Source organism: Ammospiza caudacuta, chromosome 5 (genome assembly GCF_027887145.1).
Source record: "Ammospiza caudacuta isolate bAmmCau1 chromosome 5, bAmmCau1.pri, whole genome shotgun sequence".
Taxonomy (NCBI): domain Eukaryota; kingdom Metazoa; phylum Chordata; class Aves; order Passeriformes; family Passerellidae; genus Ammospiza; species Ammospiza caudacuta.
In genome coordinates, this window is record NC_080597.1 from 67,990,075 (window position 1) to 68,007,309 (window position 17,235).

Here is a 17,235-nt window from a genome sequence, read left to right on the forward strand (position 1 = left end):
ATGTTTAGTTTAATTTTTTCTATAATTTTACCTACTAATGTGACTATCTTAAAGTTCTCATAATATTCATATTCCTATATATTCATAGGAAAAGTGGTTAATATGCATAAATAGTATAAAAATATTAGCATCGTTTTTTTTCCTATTATTTAGATGCTTCAGGTGAAATACTAGTCCAAATAAAATCTGTGTACTGATTCTAAAAAGCTAAAGGGAATTTGAAGTAATTAGTTACTGTGTTCTATCTACATTTTTAGGTTTCCTTAAAAAAATCAGATTTAGTTTTACATGCGGGTTGAAAACATGTTAAGATCAGCAATTACCTTGACCTGCAATTACTGCTGAACAAAATCCTGTCAAAATGCAAACTCAGATCAAGCTTATGTAAAAAAGCAAAGCAACATGCCACTTGACTACAAAGCTGAAAAATCAGTATATATATACTAGATATCTTGCAAAACATGCAACTATCTGAGAGATTTAGAGAGCTTTTGCAAATTAGGAATGAAACCAATGCTTTTTTATATTTACAATGCTGTCCAAGGAGTTGAGCACTTCTATTTGGATTCAACTAAATGAGCCTGAAGCAATGTATAAAGTATGTATTTGGTATGTCCAGGTTTACAGTGATGAAACTTCAGTCAGATTCATAGTCAAGTGCTGATTCCTGAGATTTTTTTTTTTTTTTAAGTAAAGCAAAATAACATCCCAAATAACTAAGCCCCCTTTCATCCCCAGAAGATAAGTTACTAGGAAACACTAAATAAAACATCTCTTGGAACCAAGCTGCCAGTTCAGTAGCCCCTATGTTCCATCCTTCTTAGATCATTTAGTTTCTACTGTCTCACAAAGGCTTTTCAACTGTTAACAAGGTTCACATAATCCCATTTGGTCATTTCTAACAAGGAATGTAAGCACTGCTCTTCCATAAAGGACCATAGGGATATAGCATTATCATAGAATCACACAGTCGCAGAATGGTTTGGGTTGGAAGGGACATTACAGACTGCTTATTTCCAACCCCCATGCCACAGGCAGGGACATCTTTTCTGCAAACATGTGTAACAGGCAGTGCTGCTACCAAAATCTCCTTCCATCCTGCTGAACACGTGCAAAACAGAACACAGCAACAGGAATCCACCTCTTTAGACCTCCAGAGCTAACCAGGAAAACCTCAGGCTGCTCCAGAAACAAGTTCACATGAGTTCTTGAATTGAAAGGCTCTAAAGACTTAATTTATTTTGGCATTCCCAATCTCTGTTTCTTCTTCTTTGTCTTTGCCAAGCCCTATGTGCCATTTTTTAAAAATTTGTTTTGATCAGTGTTGTCAGCCTGCTGTGGAAGATTTTCTAATTTAAGACTTCATTACCATCTTTCCTTCAGCTCTGAACAGTCTGTCACTTGCCATACCCATCATGCTGAGCTACCCCAGTGTGCTTTTGATTTTCAGCTGCCAACTGGGAAGGCCAAGGTCTAGATTTGTTTTTTTCCCTCTTTGTTACTCTCTCCCTAGTCAGCAACTATTTACTGGTTTTCAACAACATAAAGTAAGGTGCTGACCTAAATGAGCCTGAGTGATTTCAAATGCAACTGAAAATAAATGGATACCACGGACATTGAGCCTTTCAAAGGAAAAGACCATAAAGTTAAAAATGTAAATAGCTTACCATGAAACACTTCTACAGATTGAACAGTTTTACAGATAACGGTTTTGAAGAGTGGTGTGTCTAACTGCAGAAATCAAAATAATTTAAATAAACAGCTTGTAAGCTGAAGGTTGACTTGCAATGAGATGTTTGACATTGTTAAAAGAAACCAATCTTATCATGTTGATTAATGGAAAAGTCCTGATCTAATTTTATAACAGATGTTTGAGCTAAATGTTTTTGTTGAAAATTTGAACATTTACTTGAAGGAGGTCTGACAGGCTCCAATGGCAAGGGCAGCTAATGGTCTTGAATGAAATGTTCTGTATGAACTTGGAAATCCTGCTATGAAATGGGTCCTTCAAGCACAAATGTACTTTAACACATACATAGCTTATTCAATTTCATTCAACTAACCCAAAATTCAGTGCAAATCCATGTAAACATATCCACTGGGTAATGTTCAGTGTTTTGTCCTAGAACACTTTTTCCACTGAAAATTATCTTTCTACAATAAAAATTATCAATATTTGTACAGAAAAAGGCAGAAATTAATATTATTTTTAAACTGATGGTATTAATTTTCAAATCTCTATATTATGGAAAATAACTAATAATAAAGACATTCAAAAAGACAGATGAAGCAAGAGGGCACTCCAGGGGCAAAGGACACACTGAAAATGACAGGATGCCAAAGCTGCAAGATGCCTATTATCTTAATCAGAAGTATGGCAAAAGTTCTTTATTATCCAACAGGGATATGAAAAAGCACTAGGATGCAATTTGAGAAAATAATAGAAAAATCCAGTATGCAATAAAGTGAGTCTGCAGTAACAAATAAACAGTATTCATATCCTTAAATTATATTCTGTATGTTAGTATCTTTCAAGACTCAAATTTTAGACATAGCGACAAAAAGCCACTAAGTGTACTCAAAGACACATATAACTACATTATCTTTTTTCTAGTCTTTCTTCTTCATTATCTTTCTCACTTCAAAACTAAAACTGAACATACTGTTTGTGAAGGTGATACTACTTTAAATATAGTAATAACTACAGTGCTGGATACTTCAATAATGCATGCACAAAAATTATATTATAGAAGATATAATTCAATCCATTAAGCTGCTCATGATTTTACATGTTATTTCTTGGTAATCAACCGTGATACATTTATCAACATGGATATCCCAGTAGTATCCAGATTTTTTACCTTTCTTTTTAATAAATAATCTATTGTGGTTATTAATTTTCAGAAAAAAATACTTTGAATCTTTACTTTTATGCCCTGTCTACCTAAAACTTAACAACTTTATTTCACTTTCTTCTGAAAGAATCAAATCAATGAAATATTTTTAGAGTATAGATTTATAAGGATTCATCATGTAAGTCTTCTAAAGTGCAATAACACAGGGATATAATTTTTAACCAGTAGAGGTTTTAAAAAAATTATAAGTTAGAGCTAGGCTGCTATAAACTCTGCAAAATTCACAGTTGTGGTATTACTGGCTGGAAATACAAGACATTCTTAAATATGAGGACCAATTATTAAAAAATTAATTTTACAGAAACCAAATTTCTTTTGCAACATTGCAAAGCTGAAAACTAGATTTCTTTCCAGGGGGAAATCTTTCATAGCTCTGTTGAGTATATCCCCCATATTAAGCATATTAAACCTCTTAGATATTAAAACCAAGACAAAACAGCAAGACAGTCATAAAAATTTTATGAGCGGAGGGATGGTTCCATACAAAATATTTCACACTGCCCAAGTGAAAAAAATTGATTGACATCAACAGATATTTTATTTCAATTCCTCATAATTTGTGCAGGTCAAGTATAGAATAAACTCTTGTTATTCGAATACATTATTTTTGTGTCATTTTTTGTCTCTGCGTGTATCAGGTACTTATTCTTGGCAATACACGTTAGTTATTTTCTGCAGCTTATATTTTATTACTGGCTTTAGATTACCTTGTCCTCACCTTTAAGGAATTGCACAAGTTTTTGCTTGGCTCATCTTTTTCCAGCACCATGAGATGGCACAGGGGCACAGAGGTGGAGGCAGGAGCTGCCTGCCCAGTTACATTTGCTGTTTGCACAGGGTGACAGCGGGTGTCACCTGCACAGCTCAGAGCAGAGCTGGCACCTTGTGTCAGACCACAGAAGGAAGGAAAAGGGGGAAGGTCACGGTTTCCCTTCTCTTCTCCTCTCCTGCCTCATTTAGCTCTCACACTGAACTGAAAAGAACATCTGAGAACAAAAAAAAAGGCAAACTTGTTTGAGGAGAGGAGAAAAAAAGAATTGACAGGCTCTCAGAGCAATCAAGGAATATTCCAAAGCTTTTGCACTTCCACTTAAAGTATGTTTTAAGAAAGAACATTATTAATTTTCAAATCAATTGGCATTTTCTTGTTAGATATAAATTACTTCAAGCAATTTAGCACTTTTTTTTCATAGTAGTTGTTGTATTATCGTATCTACTTGTTTAACAATCTGAAGCACCCCTAAGCATTTATTGGTGGATGTTTAAATTATCTTATATTTTTAATAAGTGGAATAATGAAGATATACTGATATTTGGTGTTCTGCTTAGCAGTCTGTATTGCAGAAAAATACAAAGGCCACCATTAGCTATTTTTACCATAAAAACATTGCCAATCATACTGCAGAGCCAACTTTTCCCTCTTGGTACAAGAGGGTTCAATACTAATTGCTATTCCAAGCTGTGCATAAGAGAGAAAATGCAGGAAAAGAAATGGAAAGGGATCTGAGGAGCAGCAATCATCTGTTCTCCAAAATAGATTTTGGCAGTATGTAGAGTTTAAACAATTATTACTCAGTCAAGCAGCCTAACAGACACTGGAATCTCAGGACCTGCTATAAAGTCCAAGATAATTCTGGATGCACACCATATTGCTGGTCAAGAAATCTGCAGAGAGAGGCAGCTATGCTGAATGCTAATGATAATCACCACTCCATTATTAAAAAAGTGTTTTTCACACTTCTGCTTTTTTTACAAACTCTACAAATTAATGTTATACATTTTGGGAAAAGAAAGTATATAGGGACACAGAGTTGTTTTGGCATCTTTGTGTTTAAACTCCAGAGTTTTCACTATCTACAGTAAGGAAAATCTCTGCATTGCATGGTATTCTAATTTGTTGAAGGCACATCACAAAGACCAGCTTAACCAGGTAACACAGCTTTGGCTTCTGGTATGGCTTGCCACACCTCACTGTGATATTAAAAATTCTAAACATGTAAGAGATCATAGCCTTTGAGTATTTAAGAAGACTGTATCATGTCAGTGGTCCATGCAGATAAATTTTTGGTTATAAGAACAGGAAAGACATGATATAGAAAGTTTGGCATTTGATGGTGCCCAGAGGGGTCACTGTGAAAAAAGCCCACAGCCATGGGTTAGAGCCATGCCTAAGGCTGGTATTGCTCTATTTAAAACTCAAACTCAATATTTTTTAGGTTTGCCTTTTTTTAAAAAGAGCATGAACAACAATAGCAAAGAGGAAATAAATTAACCATTTTCTCAACTTAAATAGAAAAAAAATTAATATATTTTATTCTATTTAAAAATAAATAAGGGCTAACACACCAAAATGTGATTTGTTTTTGTGGAATGTGGTTTTCATGGGGAATTGTGCGTCAGTACAACATCCTGACATAGTTACATTTTAGCAATATAGGGGTTCGTTGTAATTAAATCTATCTTAAAATATTTTTTCAATGAAAGTGAAATAGTCTGGAAAAGAGGTTTTTTTAAAAGATATCAATTAGAAGGTAAATTTCTGTATCTGACAAATAGGGACCTAGAAGATCAGGAGGCAACTATTCAGTGGCTTTCTTTAATGAAGTACAGATGTTAATCATGAAATTTGGTATTCTCTGGAAGCATGCTGAATACTGAAACAGAGAAAACTAGGATGTCTGCATGGGTGCAGATATGCTGTGTTAATATGCTCACTCATAAAAGAAAGTTGGCAGTGGAAATGAAAATATTATTTCTGCCAAGCTAGATCCATAAGAAAAAACCTATTTGGAAGTAAAAATAGCACCTGGTAAGAGAAGAACCCTGCAACAACATGAAGAAAATTTATTTCCTAAGGATCATGAAGTAAACCCTGTAACTTCTTTTCATCCCTATAACAAATAACTGTATAGGATTAAAGGCTTCATCATGATAAAGAGAAAATTCCCATAATGAATTGCTAGTGAGTTATGACTGTTTGCTTGAACGTAGTATTTAATTTCCCCAGGTTAAATTACCAGAATAGATGTAAAATATTTAAAAAACAGCTCTAAGCTGTAAAAGTCAAACTTTTATCTTAAAACTTAAAATGTTAAGCTTAAATAGTTATTTGAGAAAACTCTTCAACACAAAATAACAGAGAGAAATGTAAAAATTAGTATCTATTGTTTCCAACTAGAGACAAAAAAAACCCCATAGTGCAATTAAAACACTAGAAAAATTATTTTGGGCATAATTTATTCTGTTATATAGTGTCCTTCAAATGTGTCAAAATAAAAACTTATTTTTCAAAAATATTTAAAATAAAATAATTGCTATTTCAGGAAAGTTTCTGAGTGTTAAGTATCAAGACTCACATTATGATCTTTTTCAGTCAGCTCTCACACTAATATATACAAATAAATAAAATCAATCATACTGTTTATAAATAGCCAACACTTGTTTCATTTCAAATAAAGATTTTTCAGTTCAGGGGTAGAATATTTCAGAATACCCACTTTTAGTAGAAACTTGTGTTTAGACAACTGTGTCTCTATGAAAGCCTAAGGTATTTAGGTTCTAAATTTACTACTGAAAAAAAACCCCTTATTTTTATTTTGCAGAAACACATGAAAATTTTTATCAAACACCTTAAGACAAAGCAAATCTGGAAGAGTACCTGGAATTATAATAGAAGTGTGTTTTATTTCTAGTATATACTTTTTAGGATGCATCTTTATTAGGTAGATTGCTTTAAATCTATGCTGAGAATTCCTTACTACATCTGTATTTTCCAAATAGCATGTACCTACCAGTTCCGTCTTTCAAAGAGGAAAAATTTACCTTTGGCCACAAAAAGGTCTTTCCCTATTTTAGCTTATTATCTGAAATTTTGATAACTTTAGACAGAAGTCATGGTCAGCTTGATGTCAAGTGATTATGCTAGACCATCCATCAAATTAAATTAATGGTACTAATCCCAGTACCAAAATATAAATGCCTCCTTGCTATGGAGGATACTGTTCAAGTTGTTTGGCCTTCTGGATTGTGACAGAAACAAGCTTTTTCATCAAGTTAGAAAAGCTATTTCTTTTTGCTGATTATTCAAATAAGAATTTAATTCAGGGAGCTTTAGCAATCTGCCAGGGGCGGAAAAAATCCAACCGTAATTGTAGAGCATAAAAAGAAATACTGACCCTAGAGTTCTTTACTTAAGCTTCTGCACTGGTATTTTCCTTCCAGGTTTAATATTGAACCAACCAGGCAGTACTTGGGGACTTAGCTGCAACTAACATTTGCTTTATAGTTACCCCAAGCCATAGTCTTTGGTATTTAAAACAGGCTGACACTGAAATTCATTTGAAGGTCTACTTCACTCATTACATGTTTTCACAAATAGCTTTCTGATTAAAATAGCAGAGAAACAACAACAACAAAAAAGAAAAACCAACAACAAAAAAACACCACACAGAAGTTACAGTAATCTCACATGCTATTTGCATGAGACATCCATAATATCTATTTCCAAATTTAAAGGTGTAAACACACTCAAAATCAGAGACTTGAAACAATAATTTTTCAATCTCTGATGTAGTAAGCATGCGCTATTCATTTACCCCTTACAATAAACCAAGAGAAGATCTTCAGTTTGTCAGCTATAACAAAAAAAATATATCAAGACCACTAAGCTTAAAATAGGCTGAACCAATTAATTTAGGCAATAAAAGTGACTTGGCTGTTTGTAACAGCTATTTAAATTATATAGAAAAAAAATGTCCACAAACATTTTATTGTCTTTAGATATTTAAGGAATGCGGATGTAGCATGTAAAAATATTTACACAACCCTTTATCCATATCTGGATTTCTTAATAAATCTCATTTGTTATCCACACATAAGACCTTCAATGAATAAAATGATAGCACACTTTCTCCTAGTTTATTTAAATTGGGGGTTTCTTTTGGAGGGGTAATATTGTCACACTCATGGTTTCATTTCCCAGTATTTCTGAGGGTTTTATTCACAGAATCATAGAAAGGGCTGAGTTAGAAGGGACCTTAAAGATCATCGACTTCCAACATTCCTGCCACATGCTGGACCTCCTTCCACTTGACTGCTGTTCCCAAATGGCATTTCTTTTACTTTCAAGCTCTTAGGCTGAGATACACAAGATTAGCAGAAACTAATTTTAAACAACATTTTAAAAATTCACCAAGAAATAATATTATGGTCAAGATAAAAACCACTGTAGTATCTAACTCTTTTTTTTTTTTTCTAATTAGTTCTAAAAGTTTTTATTACCCTTGAGTGATATACTGGAGTACCAGAATGTCAAAATACTTTATCCATAACTAATTATTTACATATACGATGCACCACTAGAAAGACAAAATTTATATCCACTGTCTAACTTGATATCAAATAATATATAATAAATACAAGGCTTCAGACAACAGAAAAATTTTGACTGCCATGAAAGGGGAATATGAAGCAACAGTATTTATATTTTATTATTACTAAGGTAGATGAACCATCAATTACTTTTAACTCAATATTTATGCCTCGTTTGATGGCTTTGGAGACAGGAAGCCCTTTTTTCTTGCTGGTTGCTGTCCAAATATATTCAAAGTTATGTTGTCATGTTCATGACATATTACTTTCAACTTGACACTTTAATCACCTCTTCCACACTAATCAAGCAGTGAGTGACATGTGGAAACACCATTTCTGATTTAAAGGGAGTAAAGTAGGAATAACCACACAGAAATAAAGCAAACCTGGTATGTGTGCTTTGTCTAACACCTCACCTTGTTGTCATCTCATTGCAACAGTTCCCATACCCACTCAGTGATTTCTCATGGCACCTCCTCATAGCACTGACTTCTGCTTCACAGCAGAAGCCCCAACACTCTTCACAGCACAACCAAAAACTTCCAACCCTCTTCACCACCAGCCAACAAACTCCAGCTCTCTCCTCACCCAGCTAAGCCACTCTTTTGTAGCACTGTTCTTCTTACTGGACACAGCTGTGGCTGTTAAGGGCAGGCCTGTTCCTGATCTTTGGTGATCAGCACAGCTGCAACTCCTCAGGTGTGAGACTGCCTTCTGCACTATCTTTATTTTCTTACATTCTATCCCTCCACATCACCTCAAACCATAACACCAGCACAGACATAGACCTGGAGGAATCACTGCGGCAGATGGGAAAAGTGGATCCCAGACAGCCAGGGCATGTGGTATATCCACTGGGAAGATTCACTCTGCTTTCCTTGTGCCAGGGATTTCCTCTTCTGGCCTGCAGTTCCTATATTCTGCTTAGGGATAAGCAGGGTTCAGTTTTAATGAGGATTTAGAAACAAGACTTCAGCTATTACTAATAAGAGATGCATGACTAATTCCTAGTGCATGTGTTAGAAAGAGGACCTGAGGGTCTGTTCTGTTTTCAGCTGCAGATTGATTTTACTTCAAAACCTAAATGGGCCTCTTGAAAAATACTGAATTAAAAGTCTGATCTGGTTCTATTTTATTGGGATTGCCTCCTTGCTTCAATCCTCAGAAACAGGCAAGTAAATTAACTCCTTAGACTCTCTCCTGTCTCTGCATAGGTTTTGGCACAAGATCCAGGAAAAGAAAATAATAATAATAAAAAAAAGAACAGCTTTCATAATACTTCTTTCTACAATCAAATAACTCACAAAGTAATAACCTGGATGTAGTAAATGGATATTTTGTTATGATGCATGTCATATTTTTATGGTGAAATACATGAACTACTTCACAAGAAGCTCTTTCCTATGTTTCAAACAAAGCAAATCACTATACATAGAGGAAGAAAAGGACATTTATTTGTCGACCACACTAGATTTTAAGTAGTTTGTGTACCATTACAGAATTACTAGACAAAAAAGTTTCCCGATTTCAAAAATATAAGTGGACAGAAATTCATTATTTGATTCAATTTTAAAAATCACTAAAAATCATAAGTAATAAGTACAATATAAATGAAACATAAATAGAAAAAAATAATGGACAGCATATTGATTATATTAAAGGTCTCTTCCACCCCTAATGATTCGATGATTCTATGGTTAAGAGTTGAATTCCTTGCTCCATACAGAAAATAATTATTACATGAAAAAGCATGATTGGCAAGCCCAGCTGAAAATCCTGATCCCATGTGGCTCTAAAAGTAATTGTCCCTCTCCCCTAGGGACAAGAACCTGCTGCTGCAAGAGGCAAGAGAAGTGAAAACCAATCTCAAGGAGGAATAGGCAAGTCAAATATCTATCAAATCAAATATCACTGAAAACTGTTCTGTGAGATTCAAAAAGCAATTCCTTGTTTCTCTTGGCCACCTGCAAAGCATATACAATAAAGAAGAAAAAATGAAATCTGCTTGCCAAGGCATAATTCAGTCCAAAAAAATTGGCTTCCAAGCTGTAAAACTTTTGAACTGTGTCTCTTCCACTGATTTTCAGAAGGATTCATTGTAATGCCTGTTTTGCAAATGATTCCAAGCAGAGTGGGATTTAGACATGGAATTGCAGATAGCATTTTCAAATTTACAGCTGCTCCCTGTTATAGTGGACACTGAAACCTCCCAAGAAATGACAGGTTAGCTCCTGTGAACAGGCAGAAAAATGATAACAGTGTTCAAGATGCGTTATCTGTCTTTCTACAGTTATAAAAATTGCTTGTAGATCATAATGTGAAAAGAACAACACTACATTCTACTTTTGGAAATCTGTTGGTGAATGACTACCTCACAATTGCTCACTTGCATTTTCGATGACACATGAACTTTGTAACTATAAAATAGAACCTGGTGAACATTTTGTGTTTATTGACATGAAATCTGTCACTTTTAGGTATTCTCAAGCTGTTATCACTGAAAATTCCATCTGTAACACAAAGTTACCCAGACACACAAGAACATGATTTTTCTGACATAGAATTGTAGACTTCCTGGTAATTTTCTACACTTCTACTTCTCTGGTAATTAATATAAAAATCAGATCCAATAATCACAGACCATATATGCTGCACATGCGCATACATTTCTCCAGAAATGTACATTTCTTTCTGCTATCATCATTTTATTAGATACTAAAGTTGTACATTTCCTGTGGAATTCATAATCTGTCCTCCTTTTCAGATTTATGGGCTGTACAGGAACATTACATAGTATACATTTTTTAAGGGATATGTGTCCTCAGGAATTCCATTTAAGATGTTAAATTCAACACATCAAGGAAACATTTGATGTACTGTTATGATGAAAATCTTATACCAAAGTTCACATGGCATTTACAAATATCCTAATAACTGGAGTTTTTCCAACATTTTAACAGTGAAGTATCAATTCTCTTCCAAAAAAATGAAAAAAAAAGGAAATGGCCTGTCACTTCTCTGTAATCCTGCAATTAAGGTGCACTTTAGCACTTATTAAAGCCAGAATCCCAGAATAATCCTTTAGGTCTGTCAGTCAAGCTCACCATATAAGAATACAAGCTACTATGATTCTTTCCCCCATCACAGTGACATTTACATTTTCATCCCTCTGCCATTTATGGAAGCTGCACGCAACTGTGGCCATGAATTTTAAAAAGCTCAGGTCACACTAGGGTCTCTTTCCTCTTGATGAGACTTTAAAAGAGGAAAAAGACTGCATACTTGAAATTAGGACCTTAAATAAAAAACAATCAAAACTTAAAAATAGAAATTCTATTTAATTTTTCTCTCCGCCATTTAAAAAATATGCAGCTCCTTTGAATGCTGAAATGTCTTTTTGTTGTATAAAGATTTTTGCTTGATGATGAGCACAGGGACTTTTTTCCATCTTGAAAGATAAATACTTAGTTTTGAAATACAATTAAAGAATCCTCATCTGTATAGGCATATATATATATATATTTTTTATTTTTTGCATCGTTTAGAAAGACTTTATGTAAATTCTCTGCCACTCTGTTACTGCAGTTCTAGAAATGCACGGGATGAAATATTGGTACTACCAGCTCACACAGCTTGTTATTTCCCTAAACTGTACCAGCTCATGACATACTTAAAAATGTTTTCAGAACTTATCCCTGCCTGAGGCCAAACTGAGTGTAAAGAAGAGCTGTCAAGAATTGTTTGTATTAAATGCGAACAGCACAGACAAAGAATGGATCAGATCATCAGAATATGCAAGAGTTTTGTTTCACCTCCAGTTACATTTGTGAAACTCAGATCCAATCCTAACGGATCTCTTTAACTGCAGCACCTACCAATTCACAAAATTAATCATATCCCTAATACGACACATCTGTGAAGTAGCACTGAAAGAAGTAACGGTAACATTAACAGCAAACCTGTACTAAAAATGTAGAAAAACATTGTTTTAAGAATGGGAAACAAATAATGAGCTTAGTTTTAAAATATAAAATCACTTTGTTCACATGCCACTTACAGCCTTCATAAATATCTGTTGGTATGTGGACTGCTGCATGTTGGTAAGATGTTTGCCGTCGGAAAACAGGATCGTCCTCAAATACTGGTCTGATTCTCTGGCTGCCAGATTCAGTTTCATTCTTTTCAGGCTTTTAAAAGAAAAATATGTAAAGAGCAAAATATTAAAAAGTGTGCTTAAAACAATGCCACTCAGATTTTCTCTTTTTACATAAAAAAATCATCATAGCTTTTCTTTCACTGCTAACATTGAACACAATATAACATTTCTATATAAGCACAATTAGTTTCTCCAGGTCAAGGAATATTTATTTATAGTTTGCTTTCAGTTTTTATTTACCCAATGCTTTCAGTGAAATGAAAACCTGCAAAAGAAAAGTATGAGCCTAAACACCTTACACACTTAAATTTCATAACTGCATGGAATTTTTACACCTATAACACAAGGCAAATTAATTACCTTTTATTACATGTAATAATTTGCACCAAATCTTAAATGTTACTTTTTTTTCCTTCTGCAGATTATATCATAAATCACAAATCTGAAAATGATACCACACATAAACACTGCATAAACAGATTTTTCAGAAACAGAGGTGTGCATCCAGAAAAAGCAAGGAAATGAAGCCTTAGAATTTCTGATTGAATCAGGTTTCTTTCATTGATTTATATTAAGCACATCTCAGTGAAATTCCATGTACTGGCTACATCTATCAAAGGGGACAGGTCCCAAACACTCAGGTGCTCACCGTCTGCCTTGGGTTCTAATCTTTTCTCACCTGTCTGCACCCTTATACACATTTCTTGACTCCTTCTAATTCATTCAGTCAGTTTGTACTAGTTCTTAAACATTTTGAAAATCTGAGATTTTTTGAAGTGTGGAACCAAGGAGGTAGTGAACGCCAAAGAGGAGGTAGGAATGTTTTCAGCTGGAGCTGGAACAAGAGGCCCCATGCCATGGGTCCACTGCCACTTAAAGCAGTAATATAGCAACTATGATACCAAATGATTACTCAGGTCAGCTATTGGAGGCAACTATAAGGATATTTTTAATACTATAGAGTCATCAGTTTTTGAAAATGTGCTATGCTTGATAAATAGTGCTGACAATGGTCAGTAAGGCATGTGTGTGCTGAGGCCACTCTGTTTATTATCCTTTGTTTATCTATTTATCTATTTATTTATTACTTATTTATGCATTATCTATCTATTTATCTATTTCTCTATTATCTAAGTACAGACAGATAGACTTTACCTTATCCACAATGCCATATAATGAAATTGCCTGTTTTCTCATCTGCTTCATCTCAATGTCACAGAACAAGTATATGCCCTTTTAAGTAAAGGTTCAAATGCTGCCTGAAGTAAGCCTAACAACCTGGGTGGGTTTTAAAGAACTGATTTCCTTTAGAAATACAGAGGGCAGAACTCTAGCCAGTGACAGCCACTGATTTCAACAACCCAGCAGTGTTGTGCTCATCACTGCAGGCTGCCTTCAGAGTGAATGAAGAGGAATGGGAATGTTTAGAGTGCAATTCATCTTATCCTAATTAGACACCTATTTTCCCATGACATGAATCATGCTTTAGAAGTGCCTCCTAGTTTTGATTGATTGTAGAAGTAGCTCTAGTGCAAATCACCTGGATGTAGAAGTCAGCAATACAGCTGCCTAGAATTAGGTGAGATGAGTCTCACAAGTCTACTAAACTTCCAGAAGAAAAGAAGCTGGATACTCATTTTGATTATTTTTATGCAGCATAGCTACTACATCTTATGCTGACAAGCTCAATTTGTTGTAAATGATTTAACCCCATTCTGGGAATGAGTAAGAGTTTGGGAGGGTCAGCTGTGAAGATGATCAAAGAGATATTCCTTTCTAATGATGTTATGCTTAATACTACAAGCTCAGAGAAATGAGGAGAGAGGGACATTCATCATGAAGGTGGAGTATCTGTGGAGCAACTGCTGTGTGTCCTAAGATCCTACTTCCCAAAAAGCATTTGGACATTGCCTGCTGGTGGGAAGTAAAGAAGAAATCTTTTTTATTTCCATTGCTTTAATGTTTGGAACTTGCTTTTCTTTATTAAACTGTCTTTATCTCAATCCATGAGTATTTTACGATCTTATTTTCTTACCCCTCCACTGCTGGAGGGGGGTGGTACAGGAGAATGTGACAGACAGCTTTGTGGGCAGCCAGCAGCCAAACAAGGCTCACAACCATTCTAACTTACTTGGAAGGGTGCAGACTAAAGCCAGGATCAGTAACAGTTTATGCATTGTATGATTTGAAATGACACAGCATTATGACAGCTTCAGACAAGGCATTTTGGTTCAATTTTTCATAGGTTTCTGTTGTGTTGTTTGTTTGGGTGTTTTTTTGCTTCTATATTATCCCACAGGATTTTTTTCATGCCCCAAAACTGGCATGCAAAACATTACACAAATTCTGGAGTTCTTTCCATAAATTAACTTTTAGCTTCAAGTTGCACAAAGTAATGACTTTGTCTAATTATGCAAATACAATCTCAATAGTCAATCATTCATGTGGCAAAATCTCCCTTCTGTTGGAAAGTCATTTGATTAAAAGAACATTCTAACACTCTTATTTCTAAAAATTAGTAGCAACGACTACAAACCCTCAAAGCTTTCACAGTATAATTCAGAATTTCACTTCAGAAAATAATTGAGGACCATGAGGCCACAAAACCATACTGAAATACCTGAATGAGTGAATGTAAAAAGATTTATTTCAACTAAATTTCCGCAAGAAATACGTGGGTAGGAATGGGTATGGTAAAAAAGAAAGGGTGTGAACATAGAATCAAAGAATATCCTGAGCTGGAATGGACTGACTAGCCAAAGTTCATCAAAGTTCAGCTTCTGGCCCTACAAAAAACAATCTCAAGGATCACGCATTTTTCCATCCAGTCCATCTTCCATCTCAGCAAGTCTTGTACAGAAGTTTTTGTATTACAATACATTTAGATTTTTGCTTGAAATTCCTGAAGCATCACAACATAAAACGATCATGTTTCTTCTAATTGGTATTTCAATTCCAATAAATAACTACATCCTTTCAGTCTTTCCATTCATTCATATGCTATGAAAGAAGCTTTATGTCTACCGCCAAAATCTGATTAAACTTTGTTGAAATTGAAACCACTTAATTAATTATGACCTGAATGCCTTAAAATAAAATAAAAAAATCTACTTCTCACATTTCTAAGAGCACACACACACACTGAGGTCCCCCTGAAAAAGACTGTGACTCACTCTGTTGTTATTCCTACCAATATTCCATGATATAAAATCAAAAAACATTAATCTAAAAACTGTTCTCAACTTCATTAATGCAGGCAATGGATTTAAAACTACATAAAGTAATGTAGATGCTTTCACACTGCTCTCGTTGACCTTGGTGGCAGTATTTTATGATGTACAGCTCTGACACTAAAATAACACATCAATCTGCCCAAATATCAAACACAAAAAATAACAAAATCCTTTAAAAATTTTGACGCTACCCTCACACAGGAACAATTTGTTCTGTAAATCTAAATGGTGTCTGAACTAGTTCTGTACACAACAGGTAAGTATCAGAACCATTATTGGTAAATTAGTGCTGAACTCCTCCTGACAAGACAAAATTTATACTATAGTGGATTCTTCTACAGAAAATAAATCTAATTGGTTTTAATTTGAAAACTTTTGAATTTCAAGTAGCTTATATCAAAAAAAAAAAAAAAAGGAAAAAGGAGAAAAAGGAATGATTAAAAAGGAAAACCTCAATGTTATTGAATATTTTAATCTTGTATTTCTATGAAAAGCCTGACAGATTGTGGTGTCAGTTGGTACAGTTTTATACCCTGTTAAACTTTCTTAGAAAAGCAGCAAAACACCTATTTTGATGGAAAATGATCCAGCATGTGAATATAATTAAAACCCAACTCCAACCAATTTCTCTCTCAAGTCAGGAGCTGAAATGCAATCAATACTGGCACAGAAAAATCCCACAGGAGACAGTGGCTGAAGATTAATTTTCTATCCATTCAAACCTGGCCTTCACTTATTGCATTACATTGTTACCTACCACTGACAGTCAGCAAAATAACTCACTCATTTCGCTGCAATGAATTTCCAGACCAATTTCTTCCTCCCTTGAGAGGTAGATAAAATTCATTTCTCTTTTCAGTTCACATTTGCGCCATTTTAAGGCTTTTTTTTTTTGTTGTTAATAAATAAAGTTGGGGTTTTTTATGTGTCTATCATTCACCATCAGGATAAAAGGAAATTGATACAGCAGCTAAAACACAAGAAATGAGTTGTTTTGCGGCTATTCTTTGTGATTATTTCTAAATCTTTCTTGGCACGATGTCCAATAAACTGAAGGATACCTTCTGCATCATTTTATAAGCCAAGTACACAACAGAAATAATGCAACTTCTCTCTAGAGGGCTTTCTGAACATAAATTAATGTATTTACATGAGTTAACTGTAAGCTTTATGCAAAGAAGTTTTACTGAAATATTTGTTTAAAAAAGAAAACATCCCTTAAAACAAAATTGACAAAGATCATTTCGAGAAATTGTGACATAGTCCAGCTGCCCATTTCACTGCAGCCAAACTTATCCTGATTCCTGTCCACAGAATTCAGTTACTTTCCATCATCACAGCTGTAAAAAGATGAGTGGATTTTCTATCTCTACTAATATATTTTCATTTAGTTGAAAAATACTGGTTATTGTGGAAATGAGAATGCTTTTCCATTAGTATAAAAATGATTTTTGCTTTTTGCAGATGTTGAAAACACAACCAGAAAGCTGACATTATTTACAAAAAAACCCCAAAACATCAGCAAAACACAGAAAAACTCACCACCAAAGTGAAGCAATCT

General features: G+C 34.4%; 1 protein-coding gene across 1 annotated transcript in view; it reads right to left on the reverse strand.

Moving 5' to 3' along the window:
- CACNA2D1 (calcium voltage-gated channel auxiliary subunit alpha2delta 1) overlaps positions 1-17,235 on the reverse strand; it is a 360,302-nt gene that overhangs the window by 135,676 nt on the left and 207,391 nt on the right. The window contains exon 6 of the mRNA XM_058804461.1: positions 12,343-12,472. Within this exon, the coding sequence (XP_058660444.1) occupies positions 12,343-12,472 (130 nt within the window). The remainder of the gene's footprint in view (positions 1-12,342; positions 12,473-17,235) is intronic.